We start from the raw sequence: 22,294 nt of genomic DNA, 5'->3' as shown, positions 1-22,294 counted from the left end.
CCACAGAGACACCTGAACAGACAGAAAGGCTGCATCAAAAATTACAGCAGAAAGTGGCCTGAAAAAAGCAATGGCATTTCATTAAACCACCACGGGCTTTGAAGTTTAATGTTACTGCAGCGCAGAACAAAACAAAACCTACTGAGAGCCTTCACAAGGTGGAATAGTGTCAAAATGCTCATTTCCAATGAGTTAGTGTTTCTAATAGAGCTGGTGTGCTGGTACACCCAAGGCCATGGCCTCCTCGCTCAATGTAAATGTCAATAAAATTGACCCACATCCAGAGCAAAATGCACTTTGGGGTCAACATCCACAGTACCGCTTGTAGACATAATTAAAATAACTGCAATTTAGAGAGAAAATGCAAATCAATCCAAATAAGTTATTCATTAATGCCTGTGAATCACACTTGGTTAATGATTTGAGCTGCTTTGAGAATACTGAGCTATAAGGGTGTTTTGCTAAGGAGACCTTCCCTCTTACCAGGTAACCCTCAAGCCCAGCTGTGCAAGTTGCATCCTCTTATAGTCCAGCCTACTTCTTAGCCAGGGCTGACATTGAGAAAGAAATAATCCTATGTTAGACTAAAAGAAGCCCATGCCCAGGAGCATATATAATTGATCTGATTCTCACAAGTTAATGAGCAGCGTCCTGCAAGAAAACATCAGTTTGAGGACATTTTGTTTTAGAAAGGAAAATAACGGCACATTTCTTCCTAGGTAAGAGAACAGCAGAACTGTCTCGAGTGCTTCTATTTTTCACTTTGAAGGGACTGGCTCCCTTATTGCAAGTCTAAATCAAAGTGAGCTGTTACAACTGAGCAGAAATGGACTATTTCCAGAGCATCTTTGTTGCACTGTATATTGAAATGTTTTGATAGCGACTTGATGTGATATCAGGGAGGGGAGAAGGTTTCACACGAAAGGAGCTGCCATTTCCCACACAGCATTTTATCCATGTCTGCTGTCTCAGTCTAAAAGCAGAGATACTTGCATCTGGGCACGTTCCCATCTAACTGCCACCCCAACTGGCACGGCTCTGTTCCACAGCACTGTCTGGCTTTGAACACTCTGTGCTAATGGTCAAACATGGGCACAAATAGGACAGCAGAGGCTTTATTTGGATACTCAATGGTATGCAAACATAAGTATTCGCATTTCCATCTACACGCACGCCAATCAAAATGTCTCAATGTGAGACTGCCACATCTGAGTGCGGTTCCTGTATTTGGGAGTCAGGCTTCACACAGCTTTCATGATTATACAGGAAGAGTTGATGGTTCACATGGACTGGGCAGGAAGTCAGTTCCTAATCAGCAAGATTCTGACACCCTGCCTGCAGCAGGACCCTTTTTATAGAGGAGAAACCTGCAAGGAAACACGTAACAAACACAGAGGTCCCCTGGGGACCAGGGAGGAATAGTCCAGGGGTGAGCAGAGTTAGGGTTTGCTACAAGAAGCCTTGGCTGCACCTCTACTGGCACACCAGGAGAAGAACAGCATAACCAAACTTATCAGGGGAAGTGATGACCCAGCAGGATTCAAGTACGACCAGGAGAGGAACAAGAGTGACAACATTTCCCCACGACTTTATCTGCAGGGTTGGGAAAGTGGAAGCAGCCTGGCCTGCTGAAGTAGCCTTCCCATGGAAAACAGGCCCTGGAGGAGGGAAGACAGGGATGCTGCTCTGCAGGGCAAACATTGGTACCAAGTGTCCATCAGGCACTCATCAGTGCTGGGCATTTTCCCCATCCCGGGCCATTTAGGTGCCTCCCCAGAGCCCAGGAGCTCCACAGGCCCTGTGAGTGCAAAGAGCAGTGCTGCTGTGGGATTGCACCTCTTCAGCAGGAGTCAAACCTGGCAGGAATTTAGGAGCGCCTGGATTTCAGTTTCCCGCAGAGTCTATTGAACAAACACTGACAGCAATAGAAAAAAATCTTTGGCTTACAGAGACCTTAGGTCAAACTTGGGCTGAGATGGCGAAGCAAAACAAATTCCCAATGTTTTCTGCTTCCCTCATTACCACTGTGCAAAATCCTGCCTGGTCCAGCATGAGAAGCTAGATTTGCTAAAGACAGCAAAAAAAAGAAAAGTCTTTCCTCTAAAGGCAGCTTTTCCAACACAACAGAAAGCAGTCACTTCAGGGCAAAGGCTGACTTTTGTAAGCAAAAATTAAATTATTTGGTCTCTGGAAATCTTAAGTGTTTGTGATCTCCTGAGATCTGCAGTTGGCTTTTTCACCTGGGTGATATCTAGAGCACTGAGCAACAGGACAGACACTGTCTATCTCTCGCCCAGGCAGAAATGCTAAAAGCACTCCTTAGACCGAAGATCAGCCTGCCCATATGGCATGCTTGCTCTTGCCTGACATGTTTTCCAGCGACTTAGCGGCTGCATCTTCCCCCTACACATATGAAAGCGGCTGAAGAAGCTCGTGCCAGTGGCAGAGCTGACCAGCTCCTACAAGGGGCCTCCTAAGCCTTGCAACTGTCTATTTTGGATGGGCACTTGAGATTAGGTGAAAGAGAGGGCACTTCTTCAAAGGGGGCAGATTAATAGCTCTTTAGCAGATGCAGTTGTTTGCAGTCACCCGGGGTGGTGAAATCATTTCCCACCACTATCTCCAGCAGCTAAAAGAAACATGTCTTAAATAGATAATCTATTACAACCATCAGGAGGATTTCAAGGGCTGGTGGTTCTGTTAACTCTCATTGTTTTATCTCCAATTTTACTGTTTTTTCTTAAAGGTCCAGTCCCTGGAAACTCAGGACTATGTGGCAGAGAGTAAAAGCAAGCAGTGAGCTCTCCTGAATGGAGAGAAATCATGAAGCTAAGCCATCCAGGTTCAAGGACTGCAGGCAGACAGAAGAAAAGGGGATTTAACCACCAAAAGAATCAGAAGGAAAAGCAGAACTCTCATGATTTTATCCTAATGGTTTCTGCTCGCAGAGGCAAGGCTTAGAGAAAACTTTCTGACACTTGAGGATGCATTTTTCACTATAGTTTTGAAAATATTTAAGCAAATGATGAAAATAAATAAATAAATAAAGCTTTAAGTGAGGAGAGAAAAGGCGCTTTCAGGTGTTCCTCCTTGGCTTTCTTAAAGCAAGGAGAGTGTCCCAGAGAAATACAGAGACAGCAGTGATGACCAAAGCCCCCTTCCCATTCACGGCACAACCCTTCATTATTTATGGCATTACTTGACAGGTGACAAATACCTTAGATCCAAACCCAAGAGGCCAAAAACACCCATGAGGGAGCTGAAGGGCATGTGACCTTTCCCCAGGCTTTAGAGGATACCTGCTTTTGTTTTACACACACACACACACACACACACACACCTCCTGCTCTTTTTCCCGTTCCAGCAGCACTAAACCCATCCTGCTCTCCACCCTGCCAAGCTTTTAGCAAGCAAAACAGTACCAAATGTTACCCAGCATGGGAAAAGACCTCGTTTTCTTCTTTGGAAAGTTTTCTCTCTACTACAAATACCAGTAGTGAGTTTATTTGTGCTCTTTATATGATTTTCTGTTGCCCCATAAATGCAGAGGAATTCTTACACATAGCCAAAGTTCTCTCTGAACTGCCTGTTCTGGCCCACTCCATGCAGACATTTTCAGGGGAAAACAGTCAATTTGTTCCTTGCAGAAAACTCCCCTCTGGTGTTTGCTGACACCAGGAAGAAGTTCTTACCATAACAAGCAAAGCAGTGCTGGCCAGGCTTCCTCACACAAAGAATCTGCCACCCTGCTTGTCCTGCTGATCTGAGATGGAACATTCCCACCAGTTGGCTTAAACTTACTTAACACATTATACAAACCAACCCACCTCCTCTCCCTGTCAGTTTTGTTTTATTTCTACTTGTCCAGCGAGCACCTGCCACGTCTGGCATTTTGCACTTCTTGGTGCGATCCTTATGGCCCCTGCAGCTGCCTGCACACCCTGGGGACACCCAGATGTGAATGTGTCACGGTCTGGAGGGCACCATGTGCTCAAGCTCAGAGCAATATGAATTTAAGCACAACCTTAGAGCTCCTCTATCAGGCTTCAGAAGCTTTGCTTCTTCATGTTCTTCCAGCTCACAGGCAGAGAAGATAGGGAATGGATAGCAGTGAGGAGCAACAGAGATTTAACTCACCCATAACAAAAGCTGGAGCATGCCCTGGGTGAGAGCCACCAGCCCTCAGCACCTTCACCAGACCTTTACCCTTTCCTGCTGTGCTCACCAGCAGCACTCCCCCAACCTCACCAGATTTCAAGGGCCGACCTCAGACTTGCTTCAGCGCCCTCCTATGTCCATCACCTCCCACCTCCCCATCCACCACTGCGAGCTCCTTGCAAAGCTGAGGCTTCTTTAAAGCCTTACTATTTTATTTTATTTTATTTTTTGGTGATGGATAAGGTGGAGTTGGAAGCTGTGAAACCCATTAAGGTCAAAACAGGAGGAAACTGCAAGAATGTGGCATTGAAGCAGCAAGGCAAGAGGGGGAACAAGTATCTCACTTTCACACCCACCACAGCCGTTCTGGCCACAGCCACTATTTCCCCAGCCCAACTCACCACTGTCTCTTATTTTCCCAGTTTTTCTTCTTTCATCCTTTCCTTGCTCCCTTCCTTCTTTTCTGTCTTTCTCTATCCTTTTTGCCCCTTACCATCCAGTCTGGGAGACCACACAACTTAGCCTCACTTCAGACATAATGAAAAGGACAGCAGGGATGTGCGTGTTTCCCTTCCCTAAACAAGAGCCCCATATACCAGCCCACCATCATAGCAGACCTCCACCCTGCACCTTGAGCTACTCATCCCATGCCACTACCCCCAAAACGGCTGCATCAGGAGCTGAGCCTACACAGACAAAGAGGGTGAGGAAGGTCCTGCACTTGGGTGCACAGCCCTCCTGCTAATCCTGCAGGCAGCAGCTCTCCCCAGATGTCAAAAACTCAAGACCTTCACCAGGCATCTCCTATATGGGCTCTGGTGCCTTTCTCCAAGCTGTTTTTGAAGCTTTGGCCAAACAATCAGCTAGCAGTCCTAGCAGCCTCTGTCCCATGGCTGCTCCCTGCACTGACTGTGGGGCTGGGACCACTGCAGGGCTGCTCAGAAAGCAGGGGTGATGATGGGCACGTGGGCAGTGCGATAGCCCCATTTCCTTGCTAAGCTGGGCTATAAAAAGGCAGAAAGGTGCCACAGGCAGCAGGACACCCTGTCCATCCGGCCCTCCGGCACTGCTCCCAGGAGGGGTCCTGCAACACGTCTCAAATCACCCAGGATAAACCCTGACTTCCCGAGAGGCTCATACAAGCAGTGATGAGGAGGACGCTGCACATCATCCTCTGCCCGCTGGTGGGAATGCAGTCCCTGCACAAAGGTGCAGCTGTGCAGTACCAGTCTGGCCAGTGGCACTTGTGCTTACTCTCCTCACAGCTCTCTTTTCTGCGATGTTGCCTGCGTAGCCCCTGACATATCAAAATGACTTCAAAGTCCTGATGAAGCAAGAGCTCCTGCAGGGTGTCCACCACTCATGGGATAAAAGCATGCAAACAAACCTCAACAGCATCAGCACAGTGAAAGGAAAGGCACTGGCAGATCAATGGTGAAAATTCATGCTTTTCTGCCCTCTTTACTGGCTCAAGCTCAGCCTTCTTTAACAGCAGCTCCCCTGTCCTCAGCCTTACAGGAATAGCCTCCTGGCTCTAGTGGGGTTTGGATGGGACCCAAACGGGTGTAGCATGGCCATATGCTTTGCAGTGATGCCCCAGCAGTACCAGAAGTTATCTTGGCAGCACCAGCACATCTCATTTCCAAAGCCAAGTGCAGTGGAAGGGGTCAGGACTAGTACAACAGAGAAGCCAGCCTGTCATGACTTGGCCTTTTTGCAGCTACCTGCTGCTACAGCACAGCCTGGGCTTTCCTCCTCCCATCAGCTCTAGCGTACCTTGCCCGTCCCTCTTCCAGGTCTCAAACCTACAATGAATTCACAAATTTAACCTCCAGCCCCAGCTGTCTCAGCAGGCAATACCACCAGTCACCAAACAGAAAGGGATGGAGGCTCTTCTACCCTGCAGGGAATGGGAATGAGGTCTCCCCTTTTGACAGGGCTGAGGGAAGCAAACACCAGGCAGGTTTGAGAGGTGGGATGGACCTGAAAGCATGGGAAACCCAGCCTAGCAGCATCACTCCCACAGAAATACATTTCTAAAGTGGAGAGAAACATATACTGCAAACATACAAGCACGCACATGCATTAAAACCTATAGTAAGGCATACCATCCACGCAAAATAAAAGGACACCAACCTCATCAAGCAGTTGGTCAACTCTTCCCAAAATAGCCGTCTCCATTTGGTCTGCTGAGAGCCAGGCAGGGAGCTGCGTGGATCTATCCGCTTCCAAGTGGGACACCCGGGATTGCAGATCAGAGGTCCGAAAGTAAAGCAGGAGGCTGAGCACCAGAGAGAGCAGGGAGATGCCGGGCAGCCCCGAGCCCAACAGCAGCGGGAGGCGGCAGCATCTCTCCCCATCGCCGGTCCTGGGGGGAGCCACGCACCCCCTATCAAAAGCTGCTTCGCCGACACCTTTCCAGCTCTTCTCCTCCAACATTCCCTCACTGTCCTGAGAAACAATAAATAAATAAATAGAATAAATAACGCCTCCCTCCTATTCCAAGAAGCACAATCCAGAAGGCATAGAAAACAAACGTCCAAAGGGATCCCGGTGCCAGCAAATGACAACTAACAGCAAGAATGACAAAAGTGGACGGGGGTGTCTAAAAAATGAAAAACAAAAACGCACACATACAAAAAGAGGTGCTGGGGGGGAAAAACGGATCCAACCGCAGCAAAGATTCGGAGAGAAAATAAAAATCTGAGGAGAATCGTTTTTTCTGTCTTTCAGTCTTTTGAGTCGCTGGTAGGTTTTGATTTTCTCCTAAGCTGCCCGTTTCAGTTCCTTCGCAGACCGGCCAGGAGCTCACACATGAAAGTCCCCATTAGAGAGAGGTAATTCTCAGCTGTTCCGGCGACGCTGTGCTCTGGCTGATCGTGGCTCCTCTGTAACATGACACACTCCCTCCAAAAGACGGGGCTGGGTTGAGCGAGCCGCGGCTTCCCAAAGTAACCTCCTCTGCTCTCCCGCTCTCTCCACCTCTCCTTCTCCGCATGATTTATTTATTTATGCAAAGCGCCGGGGTGGGATTGGGATGTGAGACGCCCCGGTCCCGCTCGGTCCCCGAACCACCTCTCCGCCGCCAGCCCTTCCCTTTGAAGTGGCTCTCGCTGAGGTTATTTATAGCGGCAGGAAAGAGATTGTAAAGCAGAGGCTGGGCTCACACCAGCCCGCTCCTTGCTTTTCTGCCCGCGGCCGGAGAGCGCAAAAGGGACGGCACAAGTGGGCTGCCGAGCCCCCAGCCGGACCCCTAGGCGGCACCGAGGCAGCGGGGTATTTTGAGCCCAGGATTCGGGAGGAGCAGCTGGGCAGGGGGAGAACGGGAGAGAAACAGCCGGAAACCAAAGCTAAGAGTCAAGGGCGCTCGCAAAAACTTAACTACGGGCAGAGGAGAGCAATGTCCCAGGCAGGCAAACTATAGCACGAGGTGGGGAACGCCTGGGGCTTGAGCTGGTCCTAAAATCTGACAAGTCCAGGGAACCTCAGGCATTCAGAGGAATGAATCTGCTGAAGCCCTCTAGTGAAGCAGAGCTTCCTGTCACCTCCCCCGTCCCACCGGACATGGGGCAACAGGCAGAAACCCCCCTTGGCAGAGATCAGCCCCCCCAGAAAGTGGTACAGGGCAGCCCCAAGTCACACGTTCAGGAAATAAGGCCCCTTTCTGTTCCTCAAGAGTAACAGAGGCTCACCTCCCCCGGATTTTCCAAGCATGACATACAATATTTTATCCTCCAGAGTGACACATGGGCTCTGCTGAGTCCCGGTCTGTCCATCCATCCTTTGATCTACATCTCTTGCACATGCAGCTGCAAAGCAGCACAGGGCCCATTGCTGCACGCACTCGTTAAAAACAGGGCAGCAAATTGGTCTCTTAAAATCTGGCTCCCTTGTGGCTCCTTCGCTGTCATTTACACATTTTAAATGAAGATTTTGCGTGCAGTCTGTGCTGGAAATTATTGGCAGAGAAAACTCATATTCATCTCTCGCCCGCTCTCCATTTCAGAGGGCTGGAAGAAATTGACCTTCGGGGAGCAGGCTAAAGCAAGCAAGACTTGTTTCTTCTCCTCCAGACAAACCCTTGGAGGGCCCGGTAGCACACAGCCCCAATTCTTTGAACCGCCTCATGCCATTTTTGCAGTCACTTGCTTCCCAAAATGGAGTTTTAGTGTCTGCAAGGCAGGAAATCCTTTCTTTATTTCTTTTAGCAGGTTTGTTGCCATCTCACTGGTCAAATTTGCTTTGCTGTTCTGGAGTGCATGGAGAACACTCCTCTGATGGCTACAGCTTTTCATCAGTTTCTCATATGAGCGAACAAGGCTGTGTAATACATAAACCAGGCACATACAGGGTGTCTATTTGTTCAGGAGGTGCAGCTCCCCCATCTGACACCCCTTGCTCAGTCACTCACAGACATCCATACATTCACAGCCCGTTTCTTTGTAGAGGGAAAGGACTCACCAAGGCCATGGCTCTGCAGCTTGGTGTTTGGACAGCAATCACCGATCCACGGAGCTTCCTGAAGTGCCACTCGGCATCACAGCAATGTTTTCACCAAATAACCTGGGACAAAAAAGAAAGGGAGGTGCTGAAAAGCTGAGGATAAAATGTTTGGGAACTGTTGATCTACATGGGGTAATAACTGGGATGCTGGACATCCTAGAGAACACTGAAGTACATGACTTAAAGGCCATGGCTGAGCTACTGAGGGCAGCAGCAGCCTGCCTGTATCATACATAGCTTTAACTGAAGGCTGTCTCATTTACACCAGCCCAAGCACCAGAAATCATGAAAATGCACCCACTAAGCTGAAAGCGGAAATCTGCTGGGTGTCTACATTTCATTTCCCTGCACCAGCTGGGGAGAGCTCTCTGCTCTTTCACTCTGATTTGCAGTAAAGATCCTGTTGTCCAGACACAAGCATCGCCTGAATGACTCTGTAAGTGCCTTTTCCTGCCTCCCCTCCAGCTCCTCTCCAGCTGATCAGTTCACTTACAGGGTATGTTGTAGCTGCAGTCAGCTGGGTTTCACAGGGAAGCCTTGGCTGCAGATGTGTGTGGGGGGGTAAATTTTTCTATCCATGAGGCATTTAGGAGGCCTGTCAACCCATGCCAGTACAAATGGACTACTCTAGCTACAAACCTGAGCCAACTGTGCTTATTGAGCATGCAGCACTGCCTGTTGAACAAGCTGCCTCCAGAGACCACCTCAGCACACAGAGTCATCTCGTTGCTCCTGGAGTGAAGCTAAGCCCAACCTTCAGCTCCTTTTGCAGATTAGGAGATGATAGGTGCCAGCCTGAAACCAGTCCTCCTGTAAGTTCACGACTCTTGAAATTGGTCAAGTAGAAGCAGATGCTCAACAGATCAGAGTGGTTTCACTGACCAGTGACTCTCAGAGCAGGCTGGACTGCAGAGCTCTTCTCTTCTCCAGAAGTTTGATCCAACTCCTGACAAGGACAGTGGCCATATATATCCTCCACTTACCACCCCACAGGACCTCCTGGGGTGGTTACAGACCTCAGCACAAACATACAACAAAATCTGGAGCAAATATAAGGTAATACGTATCTCCTGAGACAACTGAATGTATCCCTCCAACAGAATAAAGTGTTTCACATCTAGTACATGGCATTGGATCAGCCACTGCACTGGATACAGTTACACACAGGTATGAGAGCCTCCAGGTTCATAAGTCTGTAACTGTTACCACTTTATCCATCCTGGGACGTTTGTATGTGGGCATCAAAGTCCATCACAGAGAGGTTCCCCAGTGCTGCTCTGCTACAGGCACACAGTGCTTGAAGGGGATTGACATGTGGGAACTCCTCACGGGGCATAGCAGGCAGCAAAGAAGTCTCATTGCAGAAGACCATGAGCCCTCTGGCTCCAGGAGATACCACTACACACCACCAGTCAGAAGTGAGAGAGCCAAGCATAGATGAGACGCTATGAAACTTCTGCACACATGTTTCAAGCCAGCGAGCTACCTAGAGAGTCTTCATGTGGCCTGGAAAATGGTGGGCAACAGCAGCAGACCTTCCTTACTATACTTCATTTTAAGTGGAGCTTTTCATTAAAAAGAAAAACAAAAGCAAACGTGCTCTTCCTGTCGCTAACTGGAAGCTGAGGCCAACTGCATGGAGATGGCCTTGCACTCAATCCCATCAGCAATCTCTACAACCGCCTGTAGAAAGATTCTCCTTTTTGATCTGTTTACTAGGGAGAAAATAAGCCCAACCCCACTTCTCTTTTTATCCCCCCCCCCCTCCCCCAGGAAATGTGGGAGTCTTGATGTGCTCAAAAGAGCCATTAACTAGCAGCCGACATCTCCAGCTATTGTAAATATATGAACTCAAGGCCTTTTGCTGCGTTTATTAGACTCAAGAACAACATCTGGAAACAGATGTTTTCTGAGAGCAGAGGAGGGGAGGGAGGATGGGAAAAAAAAACAAGAGGGAAGAAAAGGACTCTTCCAAGTAGAAGTATATGGGTCTGCAGACAATCCCTTCACAAAACACTGTTCAGAAGAAGCATTGCAAGGGGCTGAGGAAAGTGCAGCCACATCACTCCTACATAAGGCAGGGTGAGCAGGACATCCTGGGGGGGCTGTTGGAGAGAAGCAGTGTTTGGGATGAAAGGGGCAAGTGGAGGGTGTAGAAAACCTCTGTCTACTGAGAACAGTCACAGAGCTCACAGAAATGAGCTTTCCTCATCATGAGCATCCCAGTCCTCAGCTGCTCTGTGTCCCACAGACTGCAGGCTTGTGGCAGGGCAATGTTACCCATCCTGCAGCATGGCAGCATCTACCACAGTGACCCACTTGCCTTTCAGTTGGGGCACAAAGCCTGAGTTCTCCAAGGGACACCACCAGGGTCCCATCAGCCACTGGGAGCCTTTCCCCAGATGGCAAACAAGATGGGATGTTCCCACACAAGGGCTGTGAAGGACCAAGGGGCCTTACTCTGACTTAATGATCTCTTAATGACCCCACGCCTCGTGTTTAGACAATATTTAGAGAACTGCATAGTGCTAAGAGGGGGAAAAGCTACACAGGCACACATGTATTTAAAAATATAAGCCACACATCTTTAGAGAAACTCCACTCTCAACTAGATACGCTTTCTCTTAGGCATCAGAGGTGACTGAGGTACAAAAGAGACCTGATTCCAAAACTTCCCTGAAAAGCTTCTAGGGAAATGTGTGTGTACCCATATGCTTACATGCATATACTCACCATCTTTACAGCCATCATTTTCTCTTCTGTAACCCCAGGCTCACCTCTAGCATTCCCAGTCCTGTCTCTCCTTTGATACACAGCTACAAATACAGGTCAGAAATACTGAATATTATCTACCTACTTTAGCAGTAGTTTATAGGAAGCTTTAAGTAGCCCATGGAGAAGAACAATTCCTGCCTTAGGAGCTGCTCCAACTCATTGTGGAGTTATAAAATAAAAGCGCTTCCAATCCTTTGGGAAAAGGGTTATGAAAAATGCATGGAAAAAAATGTACTGTCCACACATATTAATATCGTGGCTGTTTTTAATCACTTGGTCCCTACAAAACAAACTCACTGAACAATATGAACTCCTAGCCCTGACAAGGACAGAAAGAAAGAAGCAAAGCTAGCCATAGCCAGTCAGGGCTTTATATTTTCATAACCTTAAAACATCCATGCTCAATTTTGCTTCCCTCCTGTCAAAGCCAAACTTGCTTCATGCAACTGCAGTGGCAGAAAGGTGCCGCACAACAGAGCAGAGCTGGGTTGTACCAAGGCAATGATGTGAGCCTGGCCACCAGCAGCTCCTGCAGAGGCTGGGTCAGAACCTCCAAGGGAAGATAAATAAAACCCTGGTTTTGCTCAGTTTGAAACAAACCCCTCCTAAAGGCTGACAACCCCATGTCCCATACCCCAACCACAGAAGGAAATCCCAGATCAACTTTGTAAGAGCAGCAGGAAGCAAGAGGTGGATGCACAGTTTAGATGCCCACATTCCCTGTGTTTTCAACTAACCTCTTGCCTCTTCTTTGGAAATACTTCACGGCCAAGCAGGGGGTGGGAAACAGTTCTATTCTGTTTTTGGCAGTAGGTTTTCTTTTCCACCCGATCTGGAGCTGATTTTTAATGGGTCGTGCTGGGTGCCGTGGGAGTCTAAAGATGGTCATCTCTGCTGGCCTCATTTTTTCTGTTATCTTGTTTCTTGCAGAGCCTGGGTGGTAAGACTTCTAGGGGAAGAGAAGTTAATTAAGAAGAATGACATTGCTGCAAGTAAAACAAGGAAAAGCCTCCATGCCGGCAGCGGCATTACCAAAATTTTCTAACTTAAAAATACACACAGCAGCCTGTGGAAGATGGGTTTTGCTTAGGACTGAGAGATACCTGCCTCAGGAAAACTGCTTTAATAGTAAACAGCTCTGTGAGGTTGCTACTGCTGAAAGCCTGCAGTCTCACTACCCAGCTGGGTTCTTGCATCCACCTAAAAGCCCACACTCCTTATACCCTGCCTCTTTGCCCAGCACAAGGGTCCTGTTCAGTCACAGCTACTATTTTCCAGGGACACATTTCTAAGCCACCCCTTTCTCTCACTTTTTGCATCAGCCGTTCAGGCTGCACAGAAACCTGGACAAGCAACACATACAGGATGAGAACACTACAAGACAAGTTAGAAACCCCAAAAGCCTATGGCCAAGCCCTAAGCGCCCCTGCCCATAGGAGGCACAGCACTCTTACCCTGAGGCAGGCAGAGCTGTGTCGCATCTCAGCCTTGGAAACCAAAGCCTACAACACCAAGGCATATGCCCATGCGCGAGCAGCTGGGGAACCCACAGCAGCTTTATTTGGCCTTTGAAGATAATGAATTGGAACTGGGACGGTTGGGAAACCCAGACTAAGTGTCAACTGCGCTGAGAGAAGTAAAAATAACGAAACAAGGCTCCTCCAGAAGATGGATTGCTTGAGTCCAGGAGCAAAGGGGAGTGGATATAGCTAGTTCAGGAAATTGAAAACAACTTTTGGTAAGAAGTTCCTTTTGCTCTAACATTTGGTCTTTTATCAAAGCTCACTCGGATCCTGACAGCAGCATGCCAAGCAGCTCTGCTCCGTTGTAATGCAAAAGACAGGCCCAGCAGCCAGGATGTTAGCAGCTAATGGAGCAGAGTCAGGTTTGATTTCCCTGGAAATTGCTCACAGGGGAAACCCAGGAGACAAGGAACGCTGCTAAAGTCCTTCTGTGACACCACAGCTTCCCCTGCACAGGTTGAAGCCCTTGCTCATGCCCTCTGCCTTCACCCCACAGCTCGTCTCTGCACTTCAGCAGGGGGGGGAGAGCAAAGTAAAAGCAAGGAAGGGGAGATGTGAGCCCCTGCCTGACGTCAGGGCAGAGAAGCAGTGCTGGAGAGCAGCACAGCTCCTTCCTTGCTTCAGGGGTTTTCTCTTGTACCAGCATTGCTTTCTTAGTACCTGATGTAAATCCTCCTGCCAAGGGGTTAGCCTCACTCGTAAGCAGCTCTATCAGCAAATCCTCAGCCATCTGTATTCTCTTCCCACTCCTTGTGTTTTTCAGATGTCACTGCGAGTCTGCATCCTTTCAGCAGCAGTGCTAGAGGAGCATGGAAAGCTGCTTTTGCACCCCAAAGGAATTCTGGCAAGGCTGGGTCACAAGTGCATATCCAAGGTTGTGGTCTTCCTTCAGGACACTGCTTCCTCTTCATTCTAGTGCACCCAAGGGGCACATCCAAAGCAGACTGCCAAGAAAACAACTTGTTTTAAAAGAAAAGGCCCAATTCCTCTCACTTGGGACTTGTTACAGCCCATGGAAAAAAGACTTTTGGCTTCCCTAGGCTTCATCCCATATATCTCAAGCTGGCTTGACATCAGTGCAGTTGCTCCCTATTTGTGCTGGTTCAGTAAAAAGGAATCCATTGTGACAGGTCCCAATGAGAAGATGGAAGAGTTGGGTGCTCCAGCCGCAAAACTCTACATACACAAGGGGAGGAGTTGAGCCTCCTCCCCATCTTACCACAGGCATCTGAAACTGCCTTGTGATGCTTAATAACCTTCTCCATCTTTCTCCTCAATAAATCATAGCTATCTGCTTTATACACGTAGACATAAAAATAACTGGAAGTTGCATTTGAGCATTGGTACCTGCTTCAAATTTAAGAGGCCTGTTGCAAATCACAACAGCAGGGAATAAAGCAAAAATACTTAATAGATCAGTATTAAAATGTAGTAAACACACCATTGCAATTTCCCTTTAAGGACACTAGCCAGTAAAGGTGGCTCACATTGTTTAGGCTCAAAACATTTAGGTGCTCTGCTCATCTGCCAATACACAGTGCAGTGAATAAGAATCGCTTCCCTGTGTTAAAAGGAGTAAGCAAGTTGAGAGCTCCCCTCATGGGTGCTCCTGCCCAGCACCCACCTTGCAAAAGCTCATCCTGCACAGGTAGCTTACAGCATCATGGGCACCATGATGGGTATGGGCAAAGCTAGTGCAGCCTGTGCCATGTGCACAGGTTTTGCCATTCCCAAGAGCTTCCTCGCATGTTGACAGGAAGAGAGCTGCCTCCCACGGGTGCTGGGCCACACACAACTGGCCCTGTGTATTTGGAGCATGGGAGTTAGCGCAGAGGCTGAAATATCATGCCTATCAGTAGGGCCCTGTGAAGAGAAAATAGCAGAGGATCTGGTGGCAGTTTCCTTTCAAGACGTACAGGAATAGCAGCACACATCTCTGCCGGATCATATGGACTGAATTCCTCTACCCAAATCCTTTGGCTTTGAATTCTTCTGCAAACCATTTTTTCTCCTCCTTGGCTTGTTTGTTGTTTCAGGACCAGTAAATCACCAAGAATGGTTTGTATTATATAACCACCCTGTCCTTATTGCATTTCGGGGAGGAGATTCTGACATACAGCCAGATCTAATTTGTACTTTAAATTGGCTTCTGGGTCAGGCACTCATGCCTTCCAGATGGAAAATCCAGTTGCACGTACCAGCAAGTATCCCAGTGCGCTTGGCTCCTGAATCAGCTTTGTTCCTAGCACTCCAAAGCCTGCTCTGCAGCATGCTTTCCTTTTCTTTTACAGCTGAAGAGGGGTTGATGGCCATAGCAGTTCCTGGTGAGGCAGCATCACATTCCACCACCTGTACCAGTTCAGCTGTCAGCCTTGCCTCGCTATCCTGTTATTTTTCCTAGAAGCCTATTCAACAGCTGTAGCTTGATTGCTGCCAGATTTGGGATTTGTCTCCCAGGGTAAGTCCTTTCAGGTTGCCTTTTCAAGGGTGACTCTGCTACACTTGCTCAACCTGTTAAAATTATTTTTGATCCAGGGTAGCGTTAAAATAAAGTAAATACCATGTCGCTTTCATGCATGCAAAGATTTGGATGGCACAAGATCCTCTCTTCTCCTGCCAGAGCAGAATCAAAGGTTCTTTTGGCCCTGGATTAGGTTACAGACAGAATCTGGCCAGCAGCACGCTATGCATGGGACACTCCAACATCGCTCATAGCAACAGGGAGCTAAAGTGCTGCTGCTGATGATGACAAGCCTGAGCTGTCATTTGCTTTGAAGTGAACCAGTGAGACAAGGTAGCCACTGCCTTGAAACAACCCCACATGCAGCTGGGAGCATGTTTTGGAGCTGTCCTGTTCCACACGTCCATCACTGGAAATGGCAGTCCAGGCAAGGCACACATACCATATCCCACAGGCAGGCTCAATGCCTGGAGCTGGACATTTGCTTGTATTTATCCATTAGGGAAACAGCATTCAAAGACATGGTTTTCTGCACCATAGGCAGATGTGAACCTGCATTTGGTCTGTGGCTTCCCCACCAGTCCCTGTGATATCTTTTGTCTTTCTAGCCTTGCTCTCTCAAGCCACACACAGTTCTAAAATAGCATGGTCTGATAGATAAAACAACAATATGATCCTTTTCCCACCCCTGCCACTCTTCTGCTCAGTAGCATTGAGAAAGGCCATTTACTCTTTGTATCACCATCCCTTCCTCTATCTGTGACACGAGACTAATGACTCTACTCCATAAGCTGCTCTCAGATAAAATGCTGACCAGGGTTATCATTTGGGGAAGAAGAACAGATAAAACATCAACCACAGAATGCTTCCAGACAAAACTACCAAAGCTCTCCCTTACATACATGCCCTGAATCTAATGCTACCCATGGTGAACAACACGCTGCCTTTCTGGTCTGGAAAGGCTTGTCACCATGGCATCATTTGAGCCTGCTGATGCTCATCTCACACCTCCAAGAGATACATTCCATGCATCACCATGGGAAGTGAGCAGCGGTGCTGTGGGATGCCTAAGAAGCCATCCAGGGCAGTAAAGAGCAAGGGCCCCTGTCTACTGATTGTCTGTCTCATACTGATAGAGGCACAACCACCTCACCACAAGCCTTCTACAGCCTCCTCAGGCTCCATGTTTTTTTAGGAGCTCCCTTTGCTCTGCTTAGAAACATGCATGGGATCAAACTGAGCTTCTGGGGGGAAAATTAAGAGTTTAAGAATGAGCTTCCTCAGAGTCATCATCTGTGGACTGTCAAAGACTGAAAAGCAGGTGAGAAGACTGCCAGTCATTAGCTGAATGAGGAAGACCTCATCTGAAAGCCTTTGTGAGAAACCCACCCCTAAAAGCCAATGCTGCAGCTTGAAAGCATGTGGGTGGTTTCTGCCCTGATGGGCATCAGCACTGCACAAGAGCAGGAGCACAGTGGCTGGCAGGGACAACAAAGGTTAACCAGGCACGTTTCTTGTGCAGGAGAGCTGAGGCGTTGATCAGCACGTAGCAGAGATGGGCATATCTGCAGTCATGTCTCCACCATACAGCACCCACTCATCTCCTGGGTCTCCATTTGCAGCACCTCTTCTAGGAACACACATTTAGCACAGTAGTATAAACCACCGTCATATCTGAGTGGCTGCACTTTATAGCCACTTCAGCTGAGGCCCAAACAATTGCAGAGTCCACTGTAGCAAAGATTGGGCCCGTATATTATTTTTAAAGCAATAGTTTGTTTTGGTTTCACTCACTTGCCTTCACCTCTCTGAAACCGCCCTCTGTTTGTTTAGGATATTTGCAAGCATGCAGTGTTTTCCCATCCAACTTTGCAAGGGACACTGCCGTCTTAGCAGGCTCTGCCTTTGGCTCCTGTGCTGCTATGGCCAAGTCCTTGGATTCCTTGCAGGGTAAATCAAATGATGTCTAGAAAAGCAGATGTGAAAAAATAACATATGCAAAAGGACTGACACATTAAACTATGAGCAGTAATGGCAGGTGTGCAGGAGAGTTCCAAGACCGATGCTTATTGCTCCAGTGGATAAAAAGGCCGCAAGGGCTGGGGATCTACACTGCATACTCCAAGTCAAACCAGTCAAATTCTCTCATACTGAAGGCTGGCACTTTGGCAAACAGGGAATTGCAGCCCAGTGCTTCTCCCAAAAGCTTCTCCCAAGTGCTCCCAGCCCTGTTTGATGCTTCCCTCATGCAGGGCTGAGGCCCAGCAGCAGGGACCAGCTAGAACTGGCTCCTGAAAAGATGGAAAAATAGTTTCCTGAGGGAAAAGAAGAATTAGGCTTGTTTCATTTTGAAGGCTTGTTTGTTTGATGCCTTTGGGAGAAAAAGAAAAAAAAAAAAAGAAAAAAAAAAGAGAGAGAAAAGAAAAAAGGAAAAAGGAAAGAAGAAACCATTAAAAACTACATAAAGCAGCTATCCCTGTTGACAAAAATTACTGCCTGGCTGCAGTGCTATGCTAAGTTAGATGTGGCACAGCATTGCTCAGCAGCAATGAGGGCCGGCAGAGATCGCCACTGACAGCAGCTGCTAAAAAGGAAAACCAGTGGGAGAGATACCTTTCTTGGCATAGCTGCCACCTATGCTCACACTACAATAGCAGTGCAATTACGCTGTCTTTCGTTAACTTCTCAGTCAAACACCCCATAGTCAAAACAGCTTCTCTTGCAAAATATGTTACTGGTTGCAAGCGTCAAAGCAACTTTTCTCATCTTTCCTTAGACAAAACATATTCTCGCTCCCATAAAGTAACACCATGTAGGGTTTCCTATGTGATTACAGAAAACCAGGAACCAAACCCACACATCTCCACACTGAGATACCCAGTGCTCTGAAACTGGAAATCTATTCAAATGCTTCCCTTTGGCTGAGCCAGGAGCCTCAGGGATCCCAGAAACCTGACGTAGTGCCCCAAGATCTGTTACACAGAGACAAAACCCACATTTCTGCTGCCAAAACACAGCAAAAAACAGCGTTCCTGCCATTTCTTCAGCTGATTTCAATTGAGGGAAGGAGGCGGGAGGGCAGGGTCAAAGCTTGCAAGTGCCCTCTAGAACCCCCTGGAAGGCTCCAGAATGAGTCCCCTCAGCACTACCAGGCAGGAAGGATGCTTTCCTGACAGTCCTCCTCAGTCAGGGCACCCAAAATAAGTCTCCGTGCATGCTCAAGGAGCCATCACCTTGGGGATCATCTCAGGCCTGCAGTGCTTTGCCTCTGTCCCATCTTAGCACCAGACAGGATGCAGGAAGCTGCACACCACTGGCCCTACCTCTGCCCACAGTTACAGAAATGGCAATAATTAAGTTGTAAATGCAGTGAACCCCTTCAAGCTCCCCCCACCCCCCAGTATGTTTTCACTTCAGTTGTACAGCAGAAATATTTCCTGGCATCTGTCTTCAATTGAGGGCAGGGAGGGAGGTAAAGCTGGTGGAGAGCAGACCTGTGGAAGGGACGTGCTCTTAGAGGTCCTTTGGGGAAAAGGGGGGAAGAAAAGAAAAAGAGCAATAGTGCCTCTGATCAACATTTCCACAATGGTGTATTTGAGGTAGTAAGCATAAGCCCCATTATTTCAGGCACGTGGTCCACTATGCTCCAGTACCAAACTGCAGGCTGCTTCATTTCTGCATGCTAGATATATACCTGCATCTTCACTTGTGTGTTTCCTTGCTGGAAATCCAACAAGAAGAATCCCCCCACAGAATTAGCAAAGCAGATACTAGTGCAAAAGCCAGAGTGGGAAGAACAAAATGCTGACAAACTCACCACTGGCCTCAGCACAACACTCCTGCCTGGGAAAGCACAGAGGCACTGCATCCCCATTGCTGCCTGTACATACTTAAGCTGCAGGAACCAGGAGCAGCAAGAAACAGTTGTGGGCAAAATCAGAGACCACTGCAGGAGGAGATGATGGCCCACACCTGCTGCATTGCTGGGGAGCACCTGGGGCTGGGCTCACAAACCAAGCCCTGGAAAAAAGCTCAGCAGCTTCTCTTTGCTGGCAAGTGCTCGTGCCATCACAGCCTTGTGTAGAGCTGGCCTGTGCCATGTGAGCAGTGTACAACAATGCAGTGAAATATCACCTGCAAGCAGCTCTTGCTCTTAGACAAGGTAATTTCACCTCACTCCTGTTCACTGCACGCACACAGAGAGTTTATTATCCTCTTTCCATCTGCAAAACATGAGGTTTTCTCTTCAGTGTTATAACCCTTCCAGCAGAACCACTTGTACTTTTTTTCATATCCTTGCTGGGACATACTGAAAAAAAAGCTTCTCAATGCAAAGCTGTTTTCCACGGCACATCCTCCAGACTGCTCTGCTCCTTCCCACAAGTTCCAGCTTTTCTCCCAAATCCACCTTGTACCAAAAAAACCCAGTGTTTACTTACACAAGAAACACGTTGTTCCTGCTGTGTCGTGGCCCTTTTGTTAACATACAAAGGTCTTCTGAACAGTGCCTGCCAATTCCAGAGGGAAAGCCAAGCAATTAATGACCAACAGAGCCCCAGCTAATCATTCTGCATGCATTACCTTCACACAGAAGCCAACAAAGTAATAAAATCAACAGGGCCAGTGCAAACTGCTGCATTGCCCAAATGGAATCACCTGCTGCTATGGTATTTCCATAAAACCCCATCCCCTCTTCCTCCAAGCCACTCCACCCCCACATTTCTTTTCCTGCAGTATGGGCTTAAAGGGCACAAGTGCTCACAGGAGTTACATCTTGTCATAGGAAACATCAGAGTATCTTATCTGGGCACCAACTGTCGTTCTTCATCTCAATAACACACAGAAAATCCTAAAATTTATACCCTCTAAACATTAGAATGTGCACCAGAATTTAAAATAATAGCAAAAAATAATAATAATAAATAAATAACAGGGAGATATATCCACACCCAATGCTCAGAGCTCTGGCTTATGTGAGAATAAACAGAAAATCCTGATTCTGTAATATCCTCTTTCCAGGTTATTCTAGGTCCCCAGACCCATGACAGAAGGACCTAAGCCCCATTTTTCCATGCAAGCGTAGCTCCTTAGCACACAAAACCCTGCATGACCAGGAAGGTCGAGCTCGCTGCCATGCTTCCAGGTGGTCCCAATTAATCCCATGGAGTTAGAGCACAGCACGTAATCGGGAGCTCACCCGTGCAGTCAGCAACTGGGAGCCCCAGACATGCTGTATTTATCTGTAAATCAAAGTGAAGCTAAGCAGCTCCCTGTCCTTGACAGCATTGGTGTGTCTCCCAGAACATGTTACAAACGATTTTTTATGACATGCTATGTGTCTTTCCACGTAGGACGGAGTGTTTATCCAAGGGTTTCTTCTGAAAAAAATATCAGAGACCATCCAGTGGGACCAGAATATATTCAAGAGCATATGCTGTCTTGGTTTTTTTTTGTTGCTGTTTTCTGTGGGTTTTTTGGTCCATCAATAGCCATTGTGCTTTTTAAAGAACGAAGAAGTTTTGTTAATGGAAAAGCTTTTCAACGCTTTGATTTCTGAGTTTTTCCTCCTCCCCCCACCCCTTTCTTTCTCTGCAAAATGCCACTTGCAATTCACCATCTTTTTGTTCTGGGTGGTTATGCTAAAACTTCTGACCAAAGGCTTCTGGCCAAATTTCACCCTCAGATATGCATATTCAACTGCTGGTGAAATTAGTGGTTTGTTTGCGTGCAAGTTGCAGGAAGGAATTTGGCTCAGTCGGCAGCATTTTCCAAGTGGCCACAGAGTGCATGCAGACCAATTGTTCAGACCCACACTTTGGACACCATGGCCCAAGGGCAGCCAAATTCCCAGACCCCCACACATCACATACCAAAACATTCATGGTGCTGAGATGCTGAGAAAGCATACCTCAGTGTTAGAGGAGGATGTAGAACATCTGCTTGGCATGCTGGCATGGGAGCTGGCTGCTGGGCTCTCCTCTCCAGGTCACTTTTGTGGCCACAATTCTTCTGAGCTACCTGAAGGAATCTACAGGTAGGGACATCACAGAGGAAAGCAGGCATTAGGTGTTATAAGCGTACATTATCTGCACATCTACCTGGGGTTTGGTGCATTGATGAGTGACTCACATAGAACCCTGCTTGCTCTCCACTGATTGCAGAGTGTACAGTGACAATAATGAAAAGATGGTGGTAAATACCCAAAAGGTTATTTGCAGGAAAAACTCACCTGTATGGAAGCCTTCAGTCTGCTGGGAACTGCTGAGGCAATGCCCACCAAGGAACAATCTCCAAGAGATTCTGCCTTAGTGGTGGTCAGCCCTTAAATGAGGTCTAGAGGAGGTGGAGTCAAGCTCCACCCCTTCTGAGAGCACAGCTAAATTACTCTCACCTGTGCTCCCACAGCTGACCCAACACTTGCCTCAGCTGATTAATCAGAGGTTCAGGCTGTGATTATCAATTCCCCATACACAGAGGTAGGTGGGTGCCTCCACAACACTCACCGGAGTTATGACACAATACACCCAAGGGCTCAAATGTTGCATACTACAAGGTGATGACCAAACTGTATTTAGGAAAAAAAACTGCATGTAGAAAGTCTAGTTGTTCCATGCATGCACGCTCTGCATGGAGGAATCTGCCCTGATGGTGAAATTAGGATGGAGGAAATGACACTGTGCACGGCTAGTCCCAGTGTTATTTCAGTTAGTGACAGGGCAGTAATGAGTTCCAAGAGGAGTGAAAGGCAAAAGAACGAACAAGCCTAATGTTGATCTCTTTTGTTCATACAGCTAACAACTGAATCTTCACGCACACCATTCTTCAATAAAAAGGATTAAGAGCAAACGCTGCAGCATGCCCACCACATTTCCAG

The 22,294-nt window shown here is 47.7% G+C and overlaps 1 protein-coding gene across 5 annotated transcripts in view; it reads right to left on the bottom strand.

Moving 5' to 3' along the window:
• The window catches only part of COL13A1 (collagen type XIII alpha 1 chain), a 94,953-nt gene extending 73,260 nt beyond the window's left edge, over positions 1–21,693 (bottom strand). For 3 of the 5 annotated variants that reach the window (XM_032445299.1, XM_032445300.1, XM_032445301.1), the window contains exons 1-6: positions 21,650–21,693; positions 21,329–21,448; positions 19,860–19,928; positions 12,174–12,382; positions 8,620–8,721; positions 6,295–6,609 (exon numbers count right to left, since the gene is read on the bottom strand). In XM_032445299.1, the coding sequence (XP_032301190.1) occupies positions 6,295–6,609; positions 8,620–8,628 (324 nt within the window). In that variant the 5' untranslated portion in view covers positions 8,629–8,721; positions 12,174–12,382; positions 19,860–19,928; positions 21,329–21,448; positions 21,650–21,693. Of the gene's footprint in view, positions 1–6,294; positions 6,610–6,789; positions 7,363–8,619; positions 8,722–12,173; positions 12,383–19,859; positions 19,929–21,328; positions 21,449–21,649 lie in introns of those variants that run through there. The other 2 variants (XM_015866453.2, XM_015866452.2) reach the window with 2 other exon arrangements.
• Between the last annotated feature and the right edge of the window lie 601 nt (positions 21,694–22,294).

Source organism: Coturnix japonica, chromosome 6 (genome assembly GCF_001577835.2).
Source record: "Coturnix japonica isolate 7356 chromosome 6, Coturnix japonica 2.1, whole genome shotgun sequence".
Lineage (NCBI taxonomy): Eukaryota > Metazoa > Chordata > Aves > Galliformes > Phasianidae > Coturnix > Coturnix japonica.
Note: the sequence above shows the minus strand (reverse complement) of the source record. Positions and strands in the feature narration are given on the sequence as shown.